The following is a 23,630-nucleotide window of genomic DNA, read 5'->3' as shown; positions in this document are numbered from 1 at the left end:
TTCCCTTTAATATTTGTTAAGAAGCATAGTATCATAGATAGTAACCACTAACTGTAGTATATAATCTATAACACTGTTGTGACATATGATGTATAATTGCAATGCCATCTGCTCGTGGTTTGTGATGGGAACACAGAGTCACAGCCCGTTACACAGGTCCATGCTGTAACTTCTTGGCACGGGTCTGAAATAGCCGGGAGGGAGCTCCCGTCAGAGCTGCTTTCCTTCTCCCTCCCCGGGACCCTCTTCTCTGCTGCCCTCACCCCGCCGCGCCCCTCCTGCCCCATCCCACAGCTCCCCGCTTGCTTCTTTGCAGGACCACCAGCGCTCCGCGCCCCTGCAGCCCCTGATTTTTGGCCAGGCCACTTTGAGGTATATATTATATTCAAGCATCATCTTGTTAACAAGCCCGAGCGCTTCTGCAGAGCGCAGCTGTTGGCGGTGTCCGCACCGCAGCGTGGAAGCGCAGAGCCGCTCCATCAGCCCCCTGCGCTGCCGGACTTCACCTTCGGAATGGGCTCCTGCGGCTTTCCTGAGGAACACCTCCCAAAGTGACTGTGCCGAAGGGGCAGGCAGCCCAACCGGCGGCGCAAACAGACCGCGAGAACCCGGGCAGGCGCTGCGGAGCGGCGGCGGCTGGGGCGGGCGGATGGCGGCGGAGCGGGGAGCGGGGCTGCGCATCTTCCGCGATGTGAGTACGCGACATGGAGCCCATCCCTCGCACAGGGCACCTGCGGGTGTCTGGGGACGGACACCTGCTTGGTTATGTCTTGACTTTTTCTCTTGTCTTCTTTTTCTCCTCATACTTGCCCCCTCCCCCCTTCTTTTCTTTTCTTTTCTTTTCTTTTCTTTTCTTTTCTTTTCTTTTCTTTTCTTTTCTTTTCTTTTCTTTTCTTTTCTTTTCTTTTCTTTTCTTTTCTTTTCTTTTCCTTTCCTTTCCTTTCCTTTCCTTTCCTTTCCTTTCCTTTCCTTTCCTTTCCTTTCCTTTCCTTTCCTTTCCTTTCCTTTCCTTTCCTTTCCTTTCCTTTTCTTTTCTTTTCCTTTCTTTTCTTTTTTCTTTTTTTTTCTTTTCTTTTTTCCTTTTTTTCCTTTTCCTTTTCCTTTTCGCTGTTATCGCCTCCCTCGGTAGAAGGGGATGAAGTCCAGTGAGACTGTGAATCTTACCCCTTTCCCTTTCCCATCCCCTTCCCCTTTCCCTTATCCTTTTTTCTTCCCTTTTCCCCTTCCTCCTTTGCTTCTAATGGCTTCATGTGTGAGCAGGTTAGTGTTTGGGGGTGGCTAGAAGAGGTTCTGTCACCTTTCTAAATAAGTGAAAACAGTCTAAACAGTCACTTTCCTAAATAAATGGCTTCAAATTTTTATTGGTTTTATTGGGACATGGGGAGGGTGGTGCTTTCCACTAGTGTTTCTCACCCTCTAAATGTTTTTTTGTTTTTTTCACTAACCATGCAGGTTCATCCCATCCCTTTAGACCCTGATGAGTTTGAGGTGCCCAAGGTCAATGTGCAGAGAATCCTGAGCCCCTCAACCCTTTGAGGATGAGCCCAGGGAGATGCCCTGATGTGCATCTGGCCATGCAACCCCTGAGAGGTGCTGTGCTAGACTGTCACTAAGGGCTCAGCATCTTGCAAGGTGCAGCTGTAAAGTTTTTTTGTCTAAATTTGTGCAGCACAGAGCATTTCTTAGTTCCAAGGCAAACCCTAGTAAAAAGCAAACTCCCACCCAAACATCTTCAAAGTATCCCCTGACCTTGGTGAGACCTACAAATCTTGAGATCCACTCTACTCCAACTCTGATCCACTTCAGACCAGCTTTTGTATTGGTGTTATTCCACAATACCAGCTGAAAATGGCATAGCCTGTATTAAAGGACTCTTTATCTAGATGTTTTCTCTAACATGCACACTTCAACTTCCCCAACCTTTCCCCAAATTATTTCAAACAAACCTCATCTGCTCATCTGATTTCTCTAGCCTCCATAGGAAATAATTTAAATACGACCATATCAGCCCCAGAGACTTTGGTCACTGGTATTCCTACCTGTATACACTTTCTTTACAACATATTATTGACAGAAAAGTGGCTAAGTTCAGTCACTTCAGTTCTATTAATTTAAGTCCATGAACGTGAAATTATTTCAGCTTTTAGACCTTAATTGTGTTTGCTCATGGGACTTGCCCTTTGCTAATCTAGCAACTCACAGGCTTGTGCCACATTGATAAGGAGATTTGTTTCAATATTGTAAAGTTAAGTTTATTTTCAAGAAGGTTATTGAATATGTGGCCACTCACTGAAAATATTTACACTGTTGTTACCATAAATTACTAGTTTTGGTTAATGATCGGTCTACTTACACTTTCAGTGTCACCTTTCTGTGCTACAGGAAATCAACTGTTGTCTTTCAGTCACAAATACTATATTACTGTCCATGACACAGCCCTGTTAAATTCTCCCATATACTTTTAATAGAACCTTCTCTGCTGTATTCATTCACTTTGTGAGATTAAAATACCTTCAGAGAAAATATCATCAAAAGCTTTAGTAGATTCTTGCTAGACAGCAAGGAAAAAAAAAATCAAAAAAAGTGGATCGAGCTGATAAATAGGAGTATTGTATGAGCATTTTTTACTATGAATTTGTGGACTGTGGGACTTCAAGTAAGCTTTCCATGGCAAGAAAAGACAAATATTCTTGCAGAGGCAGTATAAAATGAAATATCAAAAGAGCAAAGACATTCAACTGAACTGCTGGTACTCAAAAATGCTACAATATATGGCATCTGTGTTCAGTTAAGTCCTTTAGCAAACAGCCATGTGAATGAAGTCACACAGAGGGCTTCTTTCTTTGCCAGCCCAGGTACATATATCATTCTGTTACTGTCCTATTTGTGGAAATATCAGCTATGCAGAGATTCCATGAGAGGATCAGCTTCATAAACTCTATCTGTAGTTCTTATTTCATGGCTGTGCAGCTCTGCTTTTTGTGAAGCCAATCCATACATCTCCCATAAATGAAAAGGTCATGATTTTTTTAAAGGGAGAACAAGGCACAGGGAAGAATTTTTAAAAACTATATGTTTCATTATATTGACAGAAGCCACAGAAGACCCTGAGGGGAAAAAAGCAATTTCATAAAGGTGAGATGCTTCACATTGACCTTTTTTAAAGGAGAAGTTTCAGGTCTGTATGACAAAATGAAATTTTGGCCAGGTTTACTTTATAGAACTTTATATGTGCTCAAAGGAAAGCATGTGGATTTCACACAGAACTAATTTGGAAAAAAATTCCAGCTAAAAGGGAAAATCTGTGTTTTTTTAATTTGTTTTGCTATTTAAAATCAAATTCATTAAAACCTCCCAAAAAGTAAAATCTTGTCTCTAGTCTGCAAGGGAGGGAGTGAAGAAAAATGTGAAATTGGAACTGCCAAATGCAATCTTTTCTAATAAAAAAAAAAAAAATTTGCTTCCCTCATCTTGCAGGAAGCAGTGGTTTCCTCACACACGTGTGAATGCAGCACCTGCATGTTCTTGTCTGCATGAGGTGTCTCTCTAATCTCCTGATATGCCAGGAGGCACATGGGGCACCCCATTAGCCTTGCAGTGATCTACAGACAAGTGAAATGATATCAGTTGTCAGTGAATGTCACCCAGGGGCCTCTTCTGACCATGCAGCTGTGACATGTGCCCAATTAGAATTGCCTCCTGCCAGAATTCCCCCTTCTTAGCACAGGAATGGAATTTCAAATACAGGCTATATTGCAGAAGTCCAATCACAAATAGTGTGACTGTCAAAATAGATGGAAAAAAATATATAATAATTTACTGATAATGCAACCCTGATATTGCAAGAGTAACAAGGGGAAGGTGCCTCACCACTGATGGTTGAACACAGACCAAAGGCAAGGAGCACCACAAAATAACCAGAGAAAAGTGTCCTGCCTTTGCTGGCATCGTGGTGGTCATTTCTCTTCCCATCCCTCTGGGGAAGACGACCGCTGCCTTTGCCTTTTACCATCTCCAGCTCTGGATCTCCTCTCCTGCTCTGGAAACATGGCATACTCTCGTGTTTGAGACTCCCCTTGTCACTTTTCAGTGTCCATCCAGTCAAACCTGGAGCGAGTGACTCCTAGCCCTGTCCCCCAGGAAGAGTAGCTCTCAACTGTCTCTCTCCTCCACAAAATTCAAATTGGTATTTGATTATGGCCCTGTTCCAAACTTAACAGCATCCTGTCCCCAAGCTCTTGGATGCCTCTAAGCCCTAAGGGGGGCAACCCTAATATGACAGGTTTGGAAAAGATGGTTTGTACATAGATGTTTTCATTGATTTGTAAACACAAGTCAACAGTTAAGAAAAAACACTGAGTAAAACTATACCTCAAACATTCTTAAAGCTCCGAAGGGGAAGATATTTGAAAACAACATTGGTAATATCTGCTATAGAAGCAGACATTTCTGTAAAAACCCTAAAAGCCTGAACCATAAGGAACACTGTAAACAGTATGCTTCAGGCAGTCAGGAATGACTGCAAACAAATGAGGGAAAATTTTAAAAACTGACTAAACAAAAGAAGACTAAAGCGCCATAGACTGACAAACCTGAATATCAAACAACCAGCAGACTTGCAACAGAATCTTATTAATGTCAGAATCACTACATTTGTGTCTGGTTTATGTTTTTTTCTCTGACATTTCAAAGAAGCTTTTTTTTAATGTATTTGAACTAGGATCTATAAAATGAAAAATGGTCAGATGAGACTAATCTTTGAATTCTGTCATATTCAGTACCCCTGATGTTCATGATACAGAGGAGGCACACCGGGCTTTTAAATGTAGAATTCTGAAACTGTATAAAATACTGTGATTATATATGCAGCATATTGATTACAATAATCTGGAGATTTCAGCCCAGCTCTAAAACCATGCTAACACTGGCCTAATAAAAATTCATAAATAAAGGATTACTTAAAATAAGGCAAGGGCAGCAGTAGCACCCTGTCCATTTCACTGGTGTCAGTGACCAAAGGGATTGATTCACAGATCGTAGGCTTTTGAGTGACCAATAAAATTTCCAGAAAATAACTAAAATGCCTCTGAAGTGCTCCTGTATGATCATCAGGAGGAAATCTTGCAATGCCTACTGCAGAGTCAGTTTTGCAGAGATCAGAATAGGTGTTTTCCTATTAATTATTTATTGACAGTGCTATTTCAGAATAAACATTGACTTTTCAGCTGAGTCTTCTACCACCTGTGTCAGCTCATGTAGGTGAGCTCTGGCAGGATGAAAGCTGCCTCACTGCAGCAGGTCTCAGACTGGGACTTCTCAGTGGCTCTAGCTTGTTTACCAGAGTGCTAGTTTATAGTGTGCCTGAGGATTTAGGTACTATGCCTCTGAGAGGCAGAGAAAGCACCTTGGGAAAGGGATCTTTGGAATCTTTCCTAAAGTGAACTGTCAGAATTGGCCTGGAGGCTTTCAGGATTGACACTTAGTGGGTTAAACTTTTTTTCCAAGAAAAATGTTAGAGTTATACCAAAGCAAGGAATGCCAAGTCCCTGATTTCAGGATTTTTTTTATCTAGGCTACTATCTCCTAACCTGTGGCTATAACAACCTGTCATTTCATGAGGTCTTCAGCTAGCCCAGAGATTGCCCCAGAAGCTCTGCTCAGTGGCAGCTGCATCAGTGCACAGGCTCTCCCCTCCATATGGACTGGCCAGAGGGGTCACAGCATGACAGGGTGCCCAGCTCTTGTATGGCCTCCCTGGAGAAAAGAAGCAATGTACAGGAATCTCTTGGGAAAGCTCAGTGCACCATGATACCCTGAAGAGCCAGGTCTGAGTGGCCCAAAGTGGCCATGTTTTAGCTCCAGATTTACTGAATGACTTTGCAGAGCACATTTTCTAAACAGAAGCCAGAGGACAGAAATTCTCTGAACTGTAGCATCCCTGATTTAAGGTCTCGAGTTACTCAGTGAATTAATTAATAAGGCAAAACCCTTGCAGTACATCCCATGAACTCTCACCACATTACTGTTTGCTTCCTGACCATCTGGATCCACTGCAGATATCACCCTGCGTCCTGTTCCAGAGCCCAGGCTCAGCTTGGTGTGGGATTCCCCATCGCACCTCCCTGGGTCCTTCAAGTGCTGCATGGCTGGACTCTGCTACGGATCCCCAAAAACAATTCTATAGAAATAACCTAAACCCTTGACCTGGTAGCCTTGGAATCACTTGGTTACTTGTGTGAAGCTTTTCCAGCATAACAGATAGAATAATGCCTCAAAATCCTTATTTCTGATTTTATCAACATGCAATACAGATCAGAGTCAATAAAAGCTTAGTGCATTTGCCCGGACTCTTTAAATCTTTGTCTATGTCTGTGCTTCTTCTGATGAAAGCCCCTTATGACTGGGACCTAGTGGATATTATTAGTATGCTCGCCTTGGCACACTGAAATTTGTTATTTTGGCAGATCTTTCTTGGCCTGATTCCAGCCTATGTGCCTTATGTCAATAAACCACCTGGGTTTCATCTTTTTGCACCTGGTTCAGTCCATCTATGTTTATTGTGATGTGCCCCCCGCCCCCCAATACCTTGTTTTCTCTGTATACAGGGCAATGTCTTATAGAACTCAAGTAATCTGATCCAAACCTTTTACAGCAAGAGTGGACTGCCAGTTCCTTCCACAGGACAAGTCCCACAGCAGGTCCCCAGGAGCAGGTGAGCTGGGAGGAGGACCCATGTTCACGCTGCCTTCCCATAGTGTTGCTTCAGCCATGCAGGCAGCTGTGGCTCACATGAAACACTTGAAGGCTTTAAGTTCTAAAAAGGCAGATGGATTCAAAAATCCATAAAGGGCTGTCACAACACCCACAAGAGAAACTGGGCTCCCATTGAGAATTGTGAGGGCCTGAATGGGTCTGTGTTTTGGCCCTTGGCTTTCCCATGGCAGAAGTGACTTTGAGCACTGTCATTTCTGAGTCCCTGATGTACCTTCCTGGTGAGTAAATACTTTCTGCCACTGTGAGTTTTTCCATTTATTAATATCACTTATCATTTTCTCTTCTTCCTTTGCTAATTGTTGGCCTACAGGGGCAGAGATCTGTTCTTATAGATCTGTTCTTATAAATCTGTGCTTATAAACAACCTCGCTGCCCTGGTAGTGTGCATGCTGCCAGCCTGCAGGCAGGTTTGGCACTATCTGATTGGGCTAAGACAGCTCTGAGGGCTCAATTATCCAAATCACATGCTCCTATGGTGAACCCCAGGATGAGCTTTAGCCAAGAGTGGTTTTCCCATCTGATTGCCAATGTGGCTCTTCCAAGTGCCATAAGCCCTCGGGCTGCTGTTCAGCTGTATGAGCTCCATCTGATGTGGCTCCTGCTATGAAAAGACTGTTTTTTAAACTGCTTAGAAAGGCTCACAATCCAAACAGGGTGCCCAAAATAATGGAAGTGGTTTAGCTGTCCTCTAGCATTTGCTGGCATCTCTGTGAGATGTCCCTCTTCTCTACATCACTGTAACTTCCTTCACGAGCTGTGGCCTCACCATTTGCCATTATTTTGTGCACACAGGCTCCAAATACATCTGTGCCCTTGTCCATTATTCACTCAATACCCTTTGACTGAAATCACCTTTCAACTCAGAGACTGTGTGTGACTTTCCTCTGTCAGATATGCCGCTCTCTACTGAAGGCATCAGCTATGCAAAGAATATCCTGGAGAGTATATTAGCATTTCTGCAGCAGATTGGTTGGGGGGGTTGGGGGATAGCCCTTGGGTTTTACACAGAAAACCATCTATTTAATAGACAGGTGAATTTTACTAAAATAAGTGTGAGAATGCAATTGTAACCTGGAGGAAGGCCTGTAATCTGGAGTAAACCACTGTGTGAATCTGTTTATAAATTTGCAAGTGCAACGTGGGGGATTCATTTTATTGTTTATATTTTCATTTTATTTACTTATCTGCCAGTTGGGAGACAAAGGAGAACAGGTGACTGTGGCTGTTTATGAAGAAGCCCTTCTTTTGAAAGATGTCAGAGAAGACAGACAAAAGCAAGCAAGTCTTGCAAAACAGCTTCTTAAATAACATTGTTAAGGAAAATACAGCTGAAGGTTGATTTCCCTGATGGATGCATAGCTTCAGAGAAGTTTATTTCATTACTCATCCTTCCCCTGTCACTTTGCCAGTGGCAAGGATGAAGACTCTCTAATAGAGGTTTCTGCTCAGATAGTGTTTATCTGGGCACTCCAAGGGTAGTGAGGTGTGCCCAGGGCAGTGGTGCTGAGGACAAATGACACAGCTTTAAAATAAAATAAAAGCTATTCTTGACACCTGTGGGGAGGGGAAAAACCAACTGTCTAGATAAATGCATCTTCAGTTTAACAGCACAGGGAACACTTGTTCAGCGTTGGATCTGAGCTGCATCTGAGCACTGAGGAAGCACAAGGATGGCCACTGGCAGTGAAGCCCTCCTCAGCTGCTCTGGCAAATCAGTTACACTCATACAAAATCAGAGAAATGCCCTGGATAATCAGAGCTTTTTTTTAGGAAAAGCAACTGTATGAAGTCTGTAAGTACCAAACAGGTTCAAAAGCCCTTGTGTTTTGCCAGAAACAATCTCAGTGATTTGTCACTCAGTGTCAATAACATTCAGAATATTATTAAGAATAAACAGCAAGGAACTAAAAAGCAATGTCTGATCTTGGATGACAAAAAATTAAAGAAAATAGTTGAAGTACCCAGTCTGTTGATGGATCAGTGATTTTCTGGATTGAGATAAATCCAATGATCCTGAAGGACTGAAACAGACTTGTTTAGTATTTTGTGTCATACCGTAGGCTGTTCTATGGGTAAACTCATATGTTTATCTCAGGAAAGTTGCCAGAAGTCACTGAGTATTCTCACAAGTATTCTTGTGTATGTGTATAACTTGCATGCAAATCAGCCTTCCCAGCAAAGTATAAATCTGCAGAGGTTGTTTAATTATGCAAGTGATTGTATCTGTAAGAGCATATCTGTGAGAACACTCAGCTCAACACACTCAATATTTGATATTCCTTCTCTGTACCCAGAGCCAAATGACAAATGTATTTAGATTCTCAGCTAGGTAATCATTGCAGCTTTGTGCCATCTTTGTTTCTGGCTCTTTAAGATCTTGACATTTTATTTTGATTGTAATGATGATCCAGCTACAACCTTTCTTTTCATATTAAACACTTTCAAAATGGTTTTGTTGAAGCAGACATTTAATTGTACAATTTTGAAACCTCTTCAAGATATCTGAAGCCATATATTCCAGTCAAATTATTAAATAATAGCAAGTAAAAGAAGAATTAAACTTCTCAGCTCTACTCTTCAAATCTGCCTGCTGTAGTACAGCATGTAGTCACAGGAATTAGATACTGCCTTTATAATAGATTCTTCACCACTATAAAATTAAGTCACAATACACTTTAGATTAGTCTGATGCTTAGAACATCTTAGTCTTATCCTCTATGTTTTTTTTAGTGCCTTATGAGGGATTCAGTATATTACTGAGGGAAAGAAAGAAACATGTGAACTTTCATTTACTGTTAACTAGAAAAGACTTGTGAATTTTAGGCTATAAAAATATTCTTTATGCTTCATGCAAAAGCTCAAACAATTTAGATAAATTATTACTTAAGTAAAATTTAATCTTTCAAATTTCTTCTAAGTGACAGGAAAAGGTGAATCTTTATTTCATTTTTGTTTGCTGATTATCACCCTTGCATTTAAAATGTATAGTTTTACATTTAAGCTGAAGACCTAGAGGCTTTTAATAATTTCCTGTTCTACTGCATGGAGTAAACAAGAAATAACATGAATGAAATTAGGTCAATTTCCATGTCTTCATTGTTTCAGATGACGGAAAACTGTCCTTTGATGAATTCAAAGCTTACTTTGCTGACGGAGTTCTGAGTGGAGAAGAACTGCATGAACTTTTTTGCACCATCAATACACACAATACTGAGTAAGTGCCCCCTTCTTACAATTCCAGTGCCACTTTCTGTACCTGCAAATGGAAAACAGACCTCAGGCTGATTTTAGGAAACAAGCTTATGTAGAAAGCTGCTTGAAGGAAGCCAGGCTGTGACATATGGCTATAAACCGTCTAAGTGAAGTGTTTTGAAAACTTGTTGAAATAGTTGCATATTTCAATAAATGTGATTTGGGTACTGAGAGCACAGCGTGGAAATTGGATGCTTTCTGCATTCTCCCACCATGGAAAGAAAACGAGCTGTGGCCTCCTTCAGGTTTAAACGTGAATTCCTCAAGTCTCAATTCCACTGAATCATACTGAGATGAATACTTGGAGCAGATGTTGAGAAAGGAATAAAATTAATGAAGAAATTTTATATAGTAAAGAATTGAAAAAGCCATTTTGTCTGGTGGCATGGTACCTGTGCTGTTGTGGTCCTTTGGGATATTCCCATTATGGTTGGATTTAACAAGGCCACAGGGAAATAAGCTGACAGGAGCTTCATGAAGTTCAAGAAGAAGTGCAAAGTCCTGCTTCTGGGGAGAAACAAGCCCCAACTTTCATGGGAAATGAAATCAAATTAAATGTAGTAGAATTCACAGGATTTTAGAATTTGTGCCAAAATAATGTTCTGAAGTAAGCAGAAGAAATTGTACTTGATCTGTTGCACTTGTGGGGAATAAAAAATGCTACAGGATTTATAAGGTGATTAAGGGATGGGGTGATGGAGACAGGGAGGGGGAGTCACAACCCTGGAGGTATTTCGGGGATTCGGCAGTGCTGGGTTAACAGCTGGACTCAATGGCTTTAGAGGTCTGTTCTAACCCAAACAATTCTATGATTCTGTGGTTCTATGCACCAATATATGCTGGGGCCCACTCAGCTAGAAAGCAGCTTGGCAGAAAAGGATATTGGGTAAACACCAAGTTGAACAGGAGCTAAGAATGTGCCCCTATGGCCAAGGAGGTCAATGAATGATCCAGTCAAAACCTCATTTCAGAGCCAGACTCATTCACACAGCTTTGGACTTCCTCATATGTACTACATACCTGTGTAAGTGATTTAATTTTACCGTAATTCCATTTGTCTGCAAGCCATAAAGGCAGAAATTCTTGATACTAAGCAAGATTTCTAAGAAAAAATACATGTTCTACATCTATTTCTCCTTGCTTTTTATTTGTAAAGATCTTTTAATTCATGAAATACCATTATTATTTTTATTTTTATTACACCAGTTTCTCTTTAACAGAGAATATATAAATCTGAAAAATATGTAGAAAAGTGAGGATAACATTATTTCCTGGTAGATAGGCACACCTGAAGAATTGGTGCAATTGTTGAATGCTGCTGCTATTAACTTGTCATATTAAATTGTCACAGCAGCCATCTGAGAGAGAGATCATTCTCACTATCCAGAAAAACTCTTACAAAAATGTTGGCACAAAAGTCACAGAATACATGCTGTGAAGAGTTCAGTTTTCATGTATTTCAGGGAACGGAGCAAGTGGAAGATTAAGACAAGCTACTAAATTACCTTTTCGAACCAGAAGAAAGGGTGCTCTGTATTGATGGATTAGCATTTGTTACAGGAGGAGGAGAACCTAGATATGGGTAAGAAAACATACTTGAAATTTGGATTTAAAACAGCAACAAGAAGCTTTTTGAGTGTTTTTTCATGGAGTCTAACTAATAAAAGGCTCATTGCACACTTTGAAAAGTATTATACCAGGCTTGATACAGAACAGAGGCAAATACATTTTAAAAGCTTTCCCCTACACTTTTGTAAGCTTTTGAGAAATCAGTCAGCAAGATGTCACAGGCCAAATATCAGATGGGTGTAGCAAAGAGAGACAACTTGGCCAGTATAATATAATTTCCTTGTTAACATAGCTTTCAAAGAAAAAAAAAAATCACATGGAGCAGATATAGTGAGGCAAAATCTTTAGTCACTGGAATTTCCTGAAAAGGGCAAGTTATGGTAAAATGTCTCAAATTAACAAGCTAGCTAAGAAAACTAGCAAAATGTTCACTGAACCTTGGGAAGTGTTTTAATGTAAGCATTAAGAGAATAATGTACATATCAAACAATCCCCAAACCATTTATTTTAAGATAGAATTTTCCACTTCCAAATTATCTAAGGGAATGAAATGGAAATGATGCAACTCAGAAGTATTTTATGTCTGGTTTTAGTAGGAGAGGATGCGGACAAAGAATTCTGCTCATTTTTGTAGCTAGTGGGAGGAGATTGGCACAGATTATTTTGTCTCTCTTATCCATTTAAAATGGAGACACTGTCAAACTCTGGGCAAATATTTTATCTTCTCTCTGCTTCATTTCACTCTTTACAAGTTGCAGACTGCAGCTCCCTTCCCAGAAATACTTTTTAAGTTTTGTGATTATGCAGTGGTTTACACTACATGTAAATGCCTAGGATAGATGTCTAGGGAAGCATGTCATGATCCCTTAGTTAATTTCTTGGAGTCTCTCAAGACTTCATAACCATCTTGTCACAAGAATAGACTTTGGGTTGTTTCCACCTGCATTAAATCCTCTAGCTTTGCCATCATTCAAAACCTCACTGTCTATGTGCACAAGTCTTTGTACTTTAAAGCCTGAAGATGAAAAAGCAGATGTGGCCTTGGGGTGATAGCCATGGACCACAAACTCAGGCAATTTTAATTCCCTTCTCAGCTATGCTGCAGCAATTTTCCAATAAAAGATTCAAAGCATGAAAGACTTACACTGGCTTAACACTTCTAAGGGAACTAAATTAAGCAGGTATTAAACCCCACTATTACACAGGCCCTGATGTTGGTCTAGTTGAAGTGAGATTTAGATTATTAACTTTTAAAAAGACCGATCCAAGCTAATGCAACATGCTTGTCACAAAGCAGATAGGCTGTGGAAGACTGCTGAAATGAGTAATTACCATTTCCAATGTGATAGCAGGGAAAATAACAGAGGGTTTAACTTCCCTGTAATTCAGGTTGTGTCTGCCTGACTGACTAGGATCTCTGCACCTTGGTATTTGAAGCAGTTAGGTGTTCTCTTTTTACAGAGTAAAAGAAGAGTCAATTAGTGCCAAATCAGCAGGAAAAACACAGATGAGTAAGAATTAGTTACTGCTGCATCAAGTTTCCAAGACATAGGTTGAATAGGAGTTTATTATGACAGGATGAATTTAAATGTATGGGTTTTTTTAGACCCTAAAGTACAGGTTATCCATTCAGGGCAGATCATTGCTTTTACTGAAAATTTGCATTAGCTGAGGTTATTTCCTCAGTACATAATTTGGACATATATTTTGCAGTTTATGGAGGTACTTCCATGCATAGTATTTTTCTTTCTATTTAAAAATCTCTACCTTATTTTTTTCTGACATTTGAAATATTAAGTAAATACCATTAAAGACACAGTGTAAAAATTGATTGCCTAAATTTTTAGCTTATTTTCTCCTGGATACAGCCAGAACAAATGCATAAAACAACCAGATTAGGTGAAGTAACGTATCCATGCAAAAAGGAATTTATTTTTCCATCTTTTAGTATTGCTATGATATTTTACCTTTCTTGAAGGTAATTAGTGATTAGTGATTTACCTCTCTTGGAGGTGATTAGGCCATATAGTGAGCATTCCTGACATGTAATTAGTACAAGGTGACCGCTTTAGGGGAGTAGCAGTTAACCATGTAAGTGCAGTTTCCAGTATTGTCATTACTTCAGAGTAAAGCTGAAAGCAAATTAGGCATTTGACTGCCACTGAGAGTCACTTCTTTTTGTGCTTCCCAGGATCTCCTGAAACCTTTGGGCAATCACATACCATTAAATGGTATAAAGAAACATCTGTGGAGAGTCCATACTCAGGTGCCCTCACACTGCCAGTGGAGGAAAGGCTTTGCATTGATGCAGAAGTGATCAGGTCTAGGCTGTTATAGCCTCATCTCCAGGACTCGTTTCCTAGCATGCATTTTATTCTGCTGCAAAGTAGTGTCTTGTATTTAAAGACATGTAAAAAAACCCCAACTGAGCAAATACAGGCAGGAAATCAAGAGCAGTGACTTAAGCTTTAGCCTGGAGTATGTACAGTGATTCTCCTCCCCTTTCTTATAATTGTTTTGCAGGTAGCCCCAGTATAAACACACTCTAAGCATCTGGGCAACATCTTAGGCTCTTTTTAAGTTATCAGGAGGTCAAGGTAGATCCCCACAGTTTCTTGAGTAGGAGCCAAGCCCCCAGAGTAAGAGTTAGACCAACATGAGTTCATGTCTGTGAGCAGGGAAGGGGCAAGGAGAAGAGCTTATCTCTCTGTCCCAATTTGACATATATTTGACATGACATCCATGTTACACATCTGTAATGTCCATTTAGATCTGGTCAATGCTTGTCCTAACACTTCAAATAATATTAATGCACTCTATTTGAAATCTGAGTTATCCTTTGTGGAGTTTTGTGAGGTTGAAGGGAACCTGGTATGGTTCCTCACCCCTCTCTCCTCCCCCTGTCTGAGCTCCAAGTTCCACAGTGCTCAGTGAGGCTCTGCAGGGCTGATGGGGGCAATGGGAAGGGTGTTGGAGTAAATGGGAGTGCTGCAAAGTCACCAGAAAACTTTCTTTGGGCTGACAAGGAGGGTCATGGAGAACATGGCCTGCAGATTGTAGTAATTTTGGAGCTGAAGTAATTTCGGAACTGAAGATGCACATACTCTGCTGGTTATTACTGAATGCAAAACATCCTTCATGTAAAACAGTGGTGAAGCACAGCTGAGGAAGCTCTGCAGACATACAGCTGTTATGTTTATGTGTTGTATGAATAACTGTACTGAAAGTAGAGAAAGGTATCAGAAGTACAGGTCTTTTTATACATGGAGAGAAAAACATACAGGAAAAGTTTTAAATTAGTGGTTTAAGGGGTGAAGGCTGTTACAACTAATTTCTTTGGTAAATCTTCTCCTACTTAATTTTAATGTCAACTCTGAGAAGCTCATGTTTCAGCAGAGCAAGAATCCTTGACATGGTTAATGGTTTAGAGAATAAGCCTTCACAAAACTCATTGCAAATGTACCCTCCCTTTTACCCTAATCATTTACTGAGTTCCATGGAAATTGTTTTAGTATAATGGCATCCTCTGGGAAAAGGTGTCAGAAGATAATGAGAATATTTCACAAAGTTACAAACTAAGAGATACACAGAAGGTCTCAAGGGGATTTAGTCTGCAGCCCTGCCAGAGAGATAGTGCAATAAATGCTTCACTGATTACTGACTCACAGGAGTCTGTGGGGAATCAGAGTTATTTTTCTCCCTTTATGCACTGGTAAAATGAATTCCTTGGTCAGGACCCTGGTTACAAGGATGCTGAAACTATTGAGAGCCTGGGGCGCAGGCAGCCTCCCAAAGGTAGGGAGGACCCATTAAACCTTTGTGTGTGGTGTAAGTTGAACTGTGCACAAGCCACAGATGAGTTTGGTGAGGATCTGAGCACCTTGGCCACATGCAGCACTGAGCTTATGCTGGGAATTTGGAGAGTGTGTCATGCTGCATGCACAGCAGATAGAGGGATGGTACTATGGAGACATCTACACTTGCATGCCTGTGTGTCAGCAGGATGTCTAAGGCTCCCTTATGCTCAGGGAAGTCACTGGCACCTAAGATACTGTGGTACTGTTCACATGGGCTTCAGTTCAGTTGCCCAGGCATTAGACATTTAAGATGTTCACACTTGAAAATCAGCCCAAGGTGGAAAGTGTAACACAGCAGAAGTAGCTGGGACATAGGTGATAGGAGAAATGCTAGAGCATTTGAAGCAACACTAGATGCCAGTGTTATATCAAATTACTTCTGAGTCTGCTTCTAGATGGTCTGTTAAACCCTCTCACTCCACAGAATTCACTGGGGCTCCTGTGCCTGGCAGGGCAGGTTGGACAGCCAGCGCACATATGAACATCTACAGTTGGGACTCATCCCCAGAGTGAATAAACCTTCCTCCCACCTGCCCAGGTCTAGCAGAGCCCTAGTTCCTCCCTTGGGTCAAAAGAGAAGTGCTGAGATCATCTGCCCTAGCAGCAAACTCCAAAAGGTGACAATTGGATGTAGAGAGTAAGAGGCTGCTTAGCAATCCTTGCAGCCGTGAGAACCCATGAGCCTGGAGCCCAGTACTGTGCACTGAAACTAAAATGAAAGACATGTTTATATGGACCAGAATGCTTCCTTCAAGGTTCTGCTTGTAAACTTAACAATGATAAGTCCTCAGCAGTTTAATTGTACTATCTGTGCCTTGGATGGTTTCTTTTTGTTTTAGTTGGAAGGCCTATTTCAGTCCCATGATATTACTGGTCTTTCACAGTTCAATACAAGAAAAGAATAATTAACTAAAACAAGGAAAATAAAAAATTGATTAAGAAGAATATGACATAACAGACAGGATTTTAATTAGGTGAACTTCAGGTGAGTAATTTTTTAAAAGGAATTTTGAATGCAAATTTGCAAGAGGAAAATAATATATTGGGGTTTGACTATTTTTAAAAAACTGGTTCTTTTAGATTAAATTAGAATTTCAGGCACATGATGCAGCATTGGCACCAGGAAGATGTGTTTGCTAATATTTAAGACATGTAATTGCAGCTGTTGGCTTTAACACAGGTTTCTCATCACCATAGCTACAGAAATCAGTTTGGAAGTGAAGCACATAGACAAAGGCAAGATATGGGTCAGAGTGAGCTGATTATACATTTTAGTGTTTCACAAGTGATCAAACAAGTTCACCAAGAATGATTTACTAACAGATCCTCTGGTCAGACAGACAAGCTGCAAATAGAATTTTTCATGTGAGTGGTCATTTTTAATGGGAAATTCAGCTTTATGCAGAAACAACTAGCAATTCCTCTCAGTGAAAAAATCAAACAGTAATGACTGTTTTCAGTTGCCTTTAACTAAATGAAGCTGACTTAAAGTGTTTCATTTCAGTTCTGCAGTGGATAACATTGGCTTCCCTGCAGTAAGCTGGTTGCTTAATGGTAGGTGTAGTCTGGAGGCCTGGTCCCTTCCATAGTCTGGGTTTCCCATAGAACCACAAGATTTTTAATACTGCTCAAAAATTACCTAGAGAGGTTTTGCAATGACATCAGATAGCTCTGAGGACTCTTATGTGAGTCACATCAGACCCCATAGATTTGTAGGGATCCAGCTGAAGCAGCAGATCTCACACAATTTCAAGGTCTACTGGGAGTCAAACATTCACACAGCCATGGTCCTCCAGCTCTGAGCACTGAGCCCCCCTTGATCCATCATCTGTGTTGAAGACAGAGGTAAAGAATGCATTAAACACCTCTGCCTTGTCCATGTCCCTGTTTGTGAGGTGCCCATCCTCATCCTGTAACAGGCTGATGTTATTTCTATGCTACCTTTTGCCATTAATATATTTAAAATAACTTTTTATTTTCTCACACACTTCTGACCAACTTCAACTCCAGTTGGTCTTTGGCTGTATGAATTTTCTCCCTGCACTGGCAAGCTGCATCTCTGTAGATGGAGGGGGTTGGGGGAGGGTAGGGGGGAGATAGGGGGGTGTTATTTATTTGTTTTGGGGTTTTTTGTTTGTTTTTTTAAATAATTTTGTGACAAAAACAGAAATTGAAACATTATTCCCTCCTATGGGGTGAAAACTCTGAAATTTGCTCTCTGTGGCAAAAGGGCCACTGTGATGCTGCATCTCATTTCCTCATTTAGGTTTGTGTCTTCAGACTCTGCAAAAAAATCATAGTTCTGCAGCCCTTGTAGAGTGTTCTACACTACAAATTTTAGCATACACCACAAGTTTTAATAGCATTATTAAGCCTCTTTTAGCAACACAAAGGCTGTTATAGCTGGGATGATTAAGGTGATTTGTCAACTGTGTAGTCATCACATCCCTGTTAGTCACTGCTGAATGCAAAGGACTAGAGGGTTGTTTTTTAGATGAGTTCTTAGTCAGGAAAAAAAGCCCCTTTATTCTCTCCTTCAGTCCTGCTACAGGCAGAGCAGTAAGTCATGACTCTGAAGTTATCACTTAGCCTGGAGCTAAGCAAACTAGGCAATTATTTAGTGAAACAAAATGTGGGATAGTAAAAGAGCTGACCCCACTGCCCATGTCAGAGCCCAGAGAGCCAAGCTGGCTGCTGCCTTTGGGAGCCCAGAGGGTGCTCAGTCCAGATGGATCTGGGACTGAAGAGCAGCAGTGTCCTCGGGGCAGCAGGAACTTTGTCTCCCCAGGGACAGAAGCTTTGTCCCACTTCTGCCTCCTCTTCTCTCGTTTTCTGTGACCAGAGGCCAACGCTGGAGCTGCTTACAGCACTGCATCCTGCTGGAAGCAGTTTTGCCCCCACAGGTAAGAAACCTTGAACAAACATGAACAAAAGGTGTTGTTTGATGTTGCAAAGGAGCTGCAAGGCAGAAAATCCTTAAAATGGAAGTGCACACATAAGACTCCTTTGCAAAACATCTTCAGTAGTGTTGGAGCAGTTACCTCATTTTGCTGACTTGAAGTGAGATGGTACACAGGCTTCCTGGTTGCAAAGACCTTACAGCTTTTTCGCTGAGGTTGTCCACGGACACCTATTCAGTTACCCTTGCATAGTTTAAGTAATGCTGAATTCCTTTCACTCACAAATTATATGCTTCTACTTAACAATAGGCAATACTAGCTTTCATCCCTAAAACCAAATTTAGCAAAGAGGCATGCAAAGAGGACTGAAAAGATAGTTCAAGCTTTTGAGATAAACCCTTCTCATATCTGAGAATGAAGAGAGATCTGAAGAAGCAAGTATTATCATTCTTCAGCTGTAATCCGTGGCAGTGATTTTCCTAAATTAAGTTAGTTCATAAAATCTTTCATATAGTATTGGATTCCTCAATAAAATAACTATTTTATATTTCAGACTCCATCCTCTGTAAGATGGATACCTTTTCTTGTGGTCCAGGGAAAATACATAGATCTTCTGCTGGCTCCCCTGCCTAGAACTGCTTTTTGTACCATAGAACAGTGTGTGTCAGGTCAGTGGATGGATCCATGGACCCACAGCAGTGGATGAGTGAAATAGCTTTAACCTTCTCTCCTCCCTGGCTGCCCCCAGTCCATGGCTAACTGTAGTGGGCAGAACAAAAGCACAGCTGCTTTGCAATTCTGCATTTTGGACCACTTCCAGAGGTACCACAAGTAAGCGCTTTTGCCATGGTTCATTCAAGTGAATTTGCTTATTTTACTGAGCAATAGATATGATCAACTTTTCAGTGATCAGGACTGCTCAGTGTAATAGTCCTTTAACAATAGCTTGCGTTTTTTAGGTAGAGAACATTTTAGACACAGACAGGTAGATGGACTGCATCTAGTAGTCAGAAAGCAAATTGAGAATTACCATTCTGACATGATGTGAATGCATTTGCCTCACCCTATGATTTGGTTGTTTATCATGAGTGGGGGGCTGGTACCTGGATGTGAGTCATCCAGCAAATATTGTTAATAACATGTTCAGCATTACCAGATTAAGGGTTAAGCAGAAGCATATGTACCCAGTGAAATGAGGAACATATGCTGCTGTAAACCTGAGTACTGAGTTACAGAAACAGCCCTCTGGTGTGCACCTCACTCCTGTACTATTAAATACTTGCCAAATTTCTTTAATTATTTCTGTAGCATCTTGCAGGGAACTTAAAATTCTTTGTATGAAGCAAAAGAATTCTGAGGTTTATTCACAGCTTGTTTTTGAAGCATCATGTCATTATTTCAGAGAGAATAAAATAATCACTGACACAAAATTACAGCTTCCCTGCCTAGAACAGCATCCCCTTCAAACAGGATGCTAAGAACAATGAAGTCTCCAAGGATATTTATAACAGAAGGAAATACTGAGTATGCTAGACAGAAATCTATGTTCTTTATGTCATTCCTGTGCTTTTCCACAAGCTTGCTGCACAAAATGCTTTGGGTAATATTTTCTGGTAATTCGTGTTTCCAGTTCTAACTGAAAATGAATTCAGTACCTGAACACTTTTCCATTTTCATTGGTAATCCATTTTCAGCTGTGCCACTCCTGTCAGTAGGACAAACAGCATGTTGAAAACAGGGATGCTGAAAGCCCCTGGCCCCTATGTCACTAACATGGTGCTGAAGATGTTGCAAAAGAACATGGACCAGAAGGGATTTAAATATAAAATTTGAAAAGAGATAATGAATTTGACTGGTTAAAAATGTGAAAGGCTATTTTAAACTGTGCATTAAGAAATGCAGAAGTGTCTTTTACATTAAGTCATTAAGGCAGATGGTGTGAAGGAGCAGAAAATGCAGGGACAATGAAAAAAAAGTAGGCATTATAACAGCAAACTCTCCTGTCCTTTAACCTTATCATATCCTGTCAAGGCTCTATGTCTCAGGAAATTTTCCAGCTTTCAGGGTTTCAGTTTGCATTTAAAAGGTGAATATCTGGACTGTTCCAAAATCAATGGGTGAACTGCAGAAGAGTTGGCCAAGCACATTTGATCATAGATACCATAGCGATCTGTGGTAAACAGCCTTAAGGAGTTGCACTTTTCCCCATCACAGTTGGTTTACCTAAGAGTTGAGTTTCACAGCTTCAGCACCAGCTCTTACAGACCATGAAATCCTTTATACCTGCCACCGAGGTCATTGGAGAAATCAGGTGCAAGTCTCATTTGCAGCCATCTCGCTCGGTCTGTTTGAATGCAGATAAGACTCACCTTCAATTAATAAATGTTGTGTGTGAAAATCTAATTTACATTATCAATTAGAAGTGTTCAGAAGTTTTTATAGCCCTGAGTATGCAAGTTTGTGATAATCCAGGATCCTGCAATTTCTATCAGTTTCTCTCCCTTGTGAAATAAAAGCCAGATGTATGGAAGTTAGCAGTGGAGAAAGTGATTTTAAGATAGTACTGTGTCATCCTTTTATTAAAAGGTCAAGTAAAAAATTCCATTAAAAAGATAAGTGAGAAAATACTAAGTGCAGTCAGCCATTCAATATTCACCCTTCAGCAAGATTCAAAGAGGACATTCATGCTTTTAAGTTTCTTTAATAATCTGTTTCTTTTCCTCCTTGGAAGAAAAGCAATATGCTAACTTTCAGTAATGAGTTATAGGTCAAATGTTTTTTTCTTTTAACTATTAAAGCCTTGCTCATGAGAGAAAATATCACTTCAAAGTTGATCAAGATGAAATCTACTTCAAGCAAGGAGGTTTGAATTGAATAGAACACTTCCCTGCATTTAGGTATTTATGTAATGATAGCATGGGAATATGGCAGTACATCTATATTTTTCATATTATTAATTTTGCCAAGGCTAGTAGTGGTGAAGTGGTCTTGCATGACCAGAAAGTCATAGGAATTATGTGTGCTCATGGGCTAAATCTGGTTTTATCCTCCTTCTGTAAGGCTCTCCCATAGAACACTACTGCACAGCAAGGATTGCAAACAGGAGAAGGTTTTTGGGTTTTTTTCTTCTTTAGCATGGAAGGCCAAGATCTCTGAGCCTTGCTGTCCAGCATGACAGCCACAGAAGAGTGCTACAGGCATAAAGGTGGAGGAAAAAACTCCAAACAAAAAATTTCTGGTGTTTAGATGGATTTCTGCAAGAACTGGGGCCAAATGTGTAAGGCCTGAGGAGCAGCCACCGGGCTGAACCTGAGGGTGGGTTTGCAGTGAGTGGGAAGGTGCCAGTGGGAATGTGCTCAGGAACAGAGGCTGCACCTGCAGCCAGCTTCAGAAAGGCTGCAGCCTTCTGCCCTAAGGCAGCAGAGCAAGGCCAGCAAGAGCCAGGCACTTGCATCTTCTGCTGCAGCTCAAGCAGGGAGCTTCATATCCCTGTCAGGCTAATGTTTGAGTTACACTGTTTACCAATAAAAAAAAACAAACATTACTAACCTCACTAACCTTCTGCACTCTTATTTTTCCAGCAATCTTGACAAAGAAGAGCTCTATGGTAAGTTCTTTTTTGGGAAAGAATATAATATATGCCTGCAGCAGTCCTGTGCAAATAAGCATGCCATGTGATTATTTTTTTTTGTTTAATCTTTGTAGCTAAACAGAAAATAATTTTCACTCAGAGAACTCCTGGGAAAATGCAGATGGCTTATAATCTTTTCAGACTGTGCAGATTGTGCAGAATTTCTTATGTGCAGAATTTACTTTGAAAATATTTTTCCTAGTCAGTATTTCACATTCTCTGAGAGTCAATATCTGTTCTGACATAAAGATAGATAGATAGATAGATAGATAGATAGATAGATAGATAGACAGATAGATAGATAGATAGATAGATAGATGACTTGTATTTTATTTCCCCTTACTGTGAGATATCTTTTCTAGTTAGTTTCTCACTTTAATGCTTGTCATATACCCCACTAAAAGAAAATTCATTACTTTCCTCCTACTTAAGCCAGGGAGAACAGCAAGTTTGACAAGTTCTATGATACTTTGTCACAATAAAACTCCTGCAAGGCCTAGATTTTGGCCCAGTTACCCATTTCTGTACCCATTCTGGGCTGTGAGTCATTTCCCCAACACGCTGTTTGCTCTCCAGCTTATCTAACAGCACCTGATTTAGGAGTGTTTCTTGCAGCAGAAAACAATTTACAAATATTTTTGCGGATTCTCCCACAAAATGTCAGAAAAAAAAAATCATACTTGTCAACACCAGACAATTTCTGGGGGAAACATGACAAGTTTTCCAGTGGTCAACAATGCTGAAGACCTTTAAAAGATGAACATATTGTCAAGCTGAATACCAGCTCCTTTACTCACCCACAGGGCGACATGGCCAAGAGCCCACTAAAAACCACCTCACCCTGTGGCTTATAAATATATGACAAGAGGCTTATCTGAAGTGAACTGGGCTGTGACAACTTCTGCTGGTTGAGCATCTGGCCAAAATTGTATAAACTTGGCTGAGGAAGAGAGGGGGTTTTGTTCCGCATGGGATTTACTGCAGCTGATGTTTCACAGGTTTGCTGGACTGGGGGGATGTCAGTCCAGCACTGACTCTGTTTATTGTCTGTTTTGATTAAATACAGGCTGCTTCAAATGCCTTTTAAATCCTTCAAACGTTGCTACTAGGGTGTTTCTCATCCATGAATCTGGTACTGAATTTACTCAATCCATATTTAAGCTTGTGTTTATAGAGCTCTTTCTGAGTTATATCAGTTCTTCTCAGAAATGAAGCTAAAAAACATCCAGGGTACTAACTCATAATAAGTTTTAATTCTAAATCATTTCATTCAAACTCTTAGAAATACCAGATCACATCACAATTTTCCTGGTAACTTATGTTCTCATGATTCTCCTAAGAAGCTCCTGCTGACCTCTTAAAAACCTTGAAGGGCTGCTATTTATTATTTCTGAAAGCTCCTATCTAACCTTGTTCTTCCTGTCTGCCACTTAGATGTTGATTTTTGTGCTCTTCCAGGTGATTTGATGTCTAAATGCCTTGTCTAACACAGTCTTTAAGCTTTAACATAATTTAATTAATTTATTTTTCACACTGTTTCCTTCTTGTGCTTCCCTCAATTGTATTTCATCACATCAATCAAGTGGGAACTCGGGTCATGATTTCCCAGGTTTTCTCCCTCCTCTTGCTGTAATGCCTCTGATTTTA

General features: G+C 40.5%; 1 protein-coding gene across 1 annotated transcript in view; it reads left to right on the top strand.

Annotated features, from left to right (window-relative positions):
• The first annotated feature begins 649 nt into the window (after positions 1-649).
• Positions 650-23,630, top strand: part of NECAB1 (N-terminal EF-hand calcium binding protein 1) — a 48,211-nt gene continuing 25,230 nt past the window's right edge. Inside the window, 4 exon segments of the mRNA XM_021543273.2 lie at positions 650-695; positions 8,254-8,274; positions 9,880-9,988; positions 21,934-21,959. Coding sequence (XP_021398948.2) covers positions 650-695; positions 8,254-8,274; positions 9,880-9,988; positions 21,934-21,959 — 202 coding nt within the window.

This window comes from Lonchura striata, chromosome 1 (genome assembly GCF_046129695.1).
Source record: "Lonchura striata isolate bLonStr1 chromosome 1, bLonStr1.mat, whole genome shotgun sequence".
Taxonomy (NCBI): Eukaryota; Metazoa; Chordata; class Aves; order Passeriformes; family Estrildidae; genus Lonchura; species Lonchura striata.
Note: the sequence above shows the minus strand (reverse complement) of the source record. Positions and strands in the feature narration are given on the sequence as shown.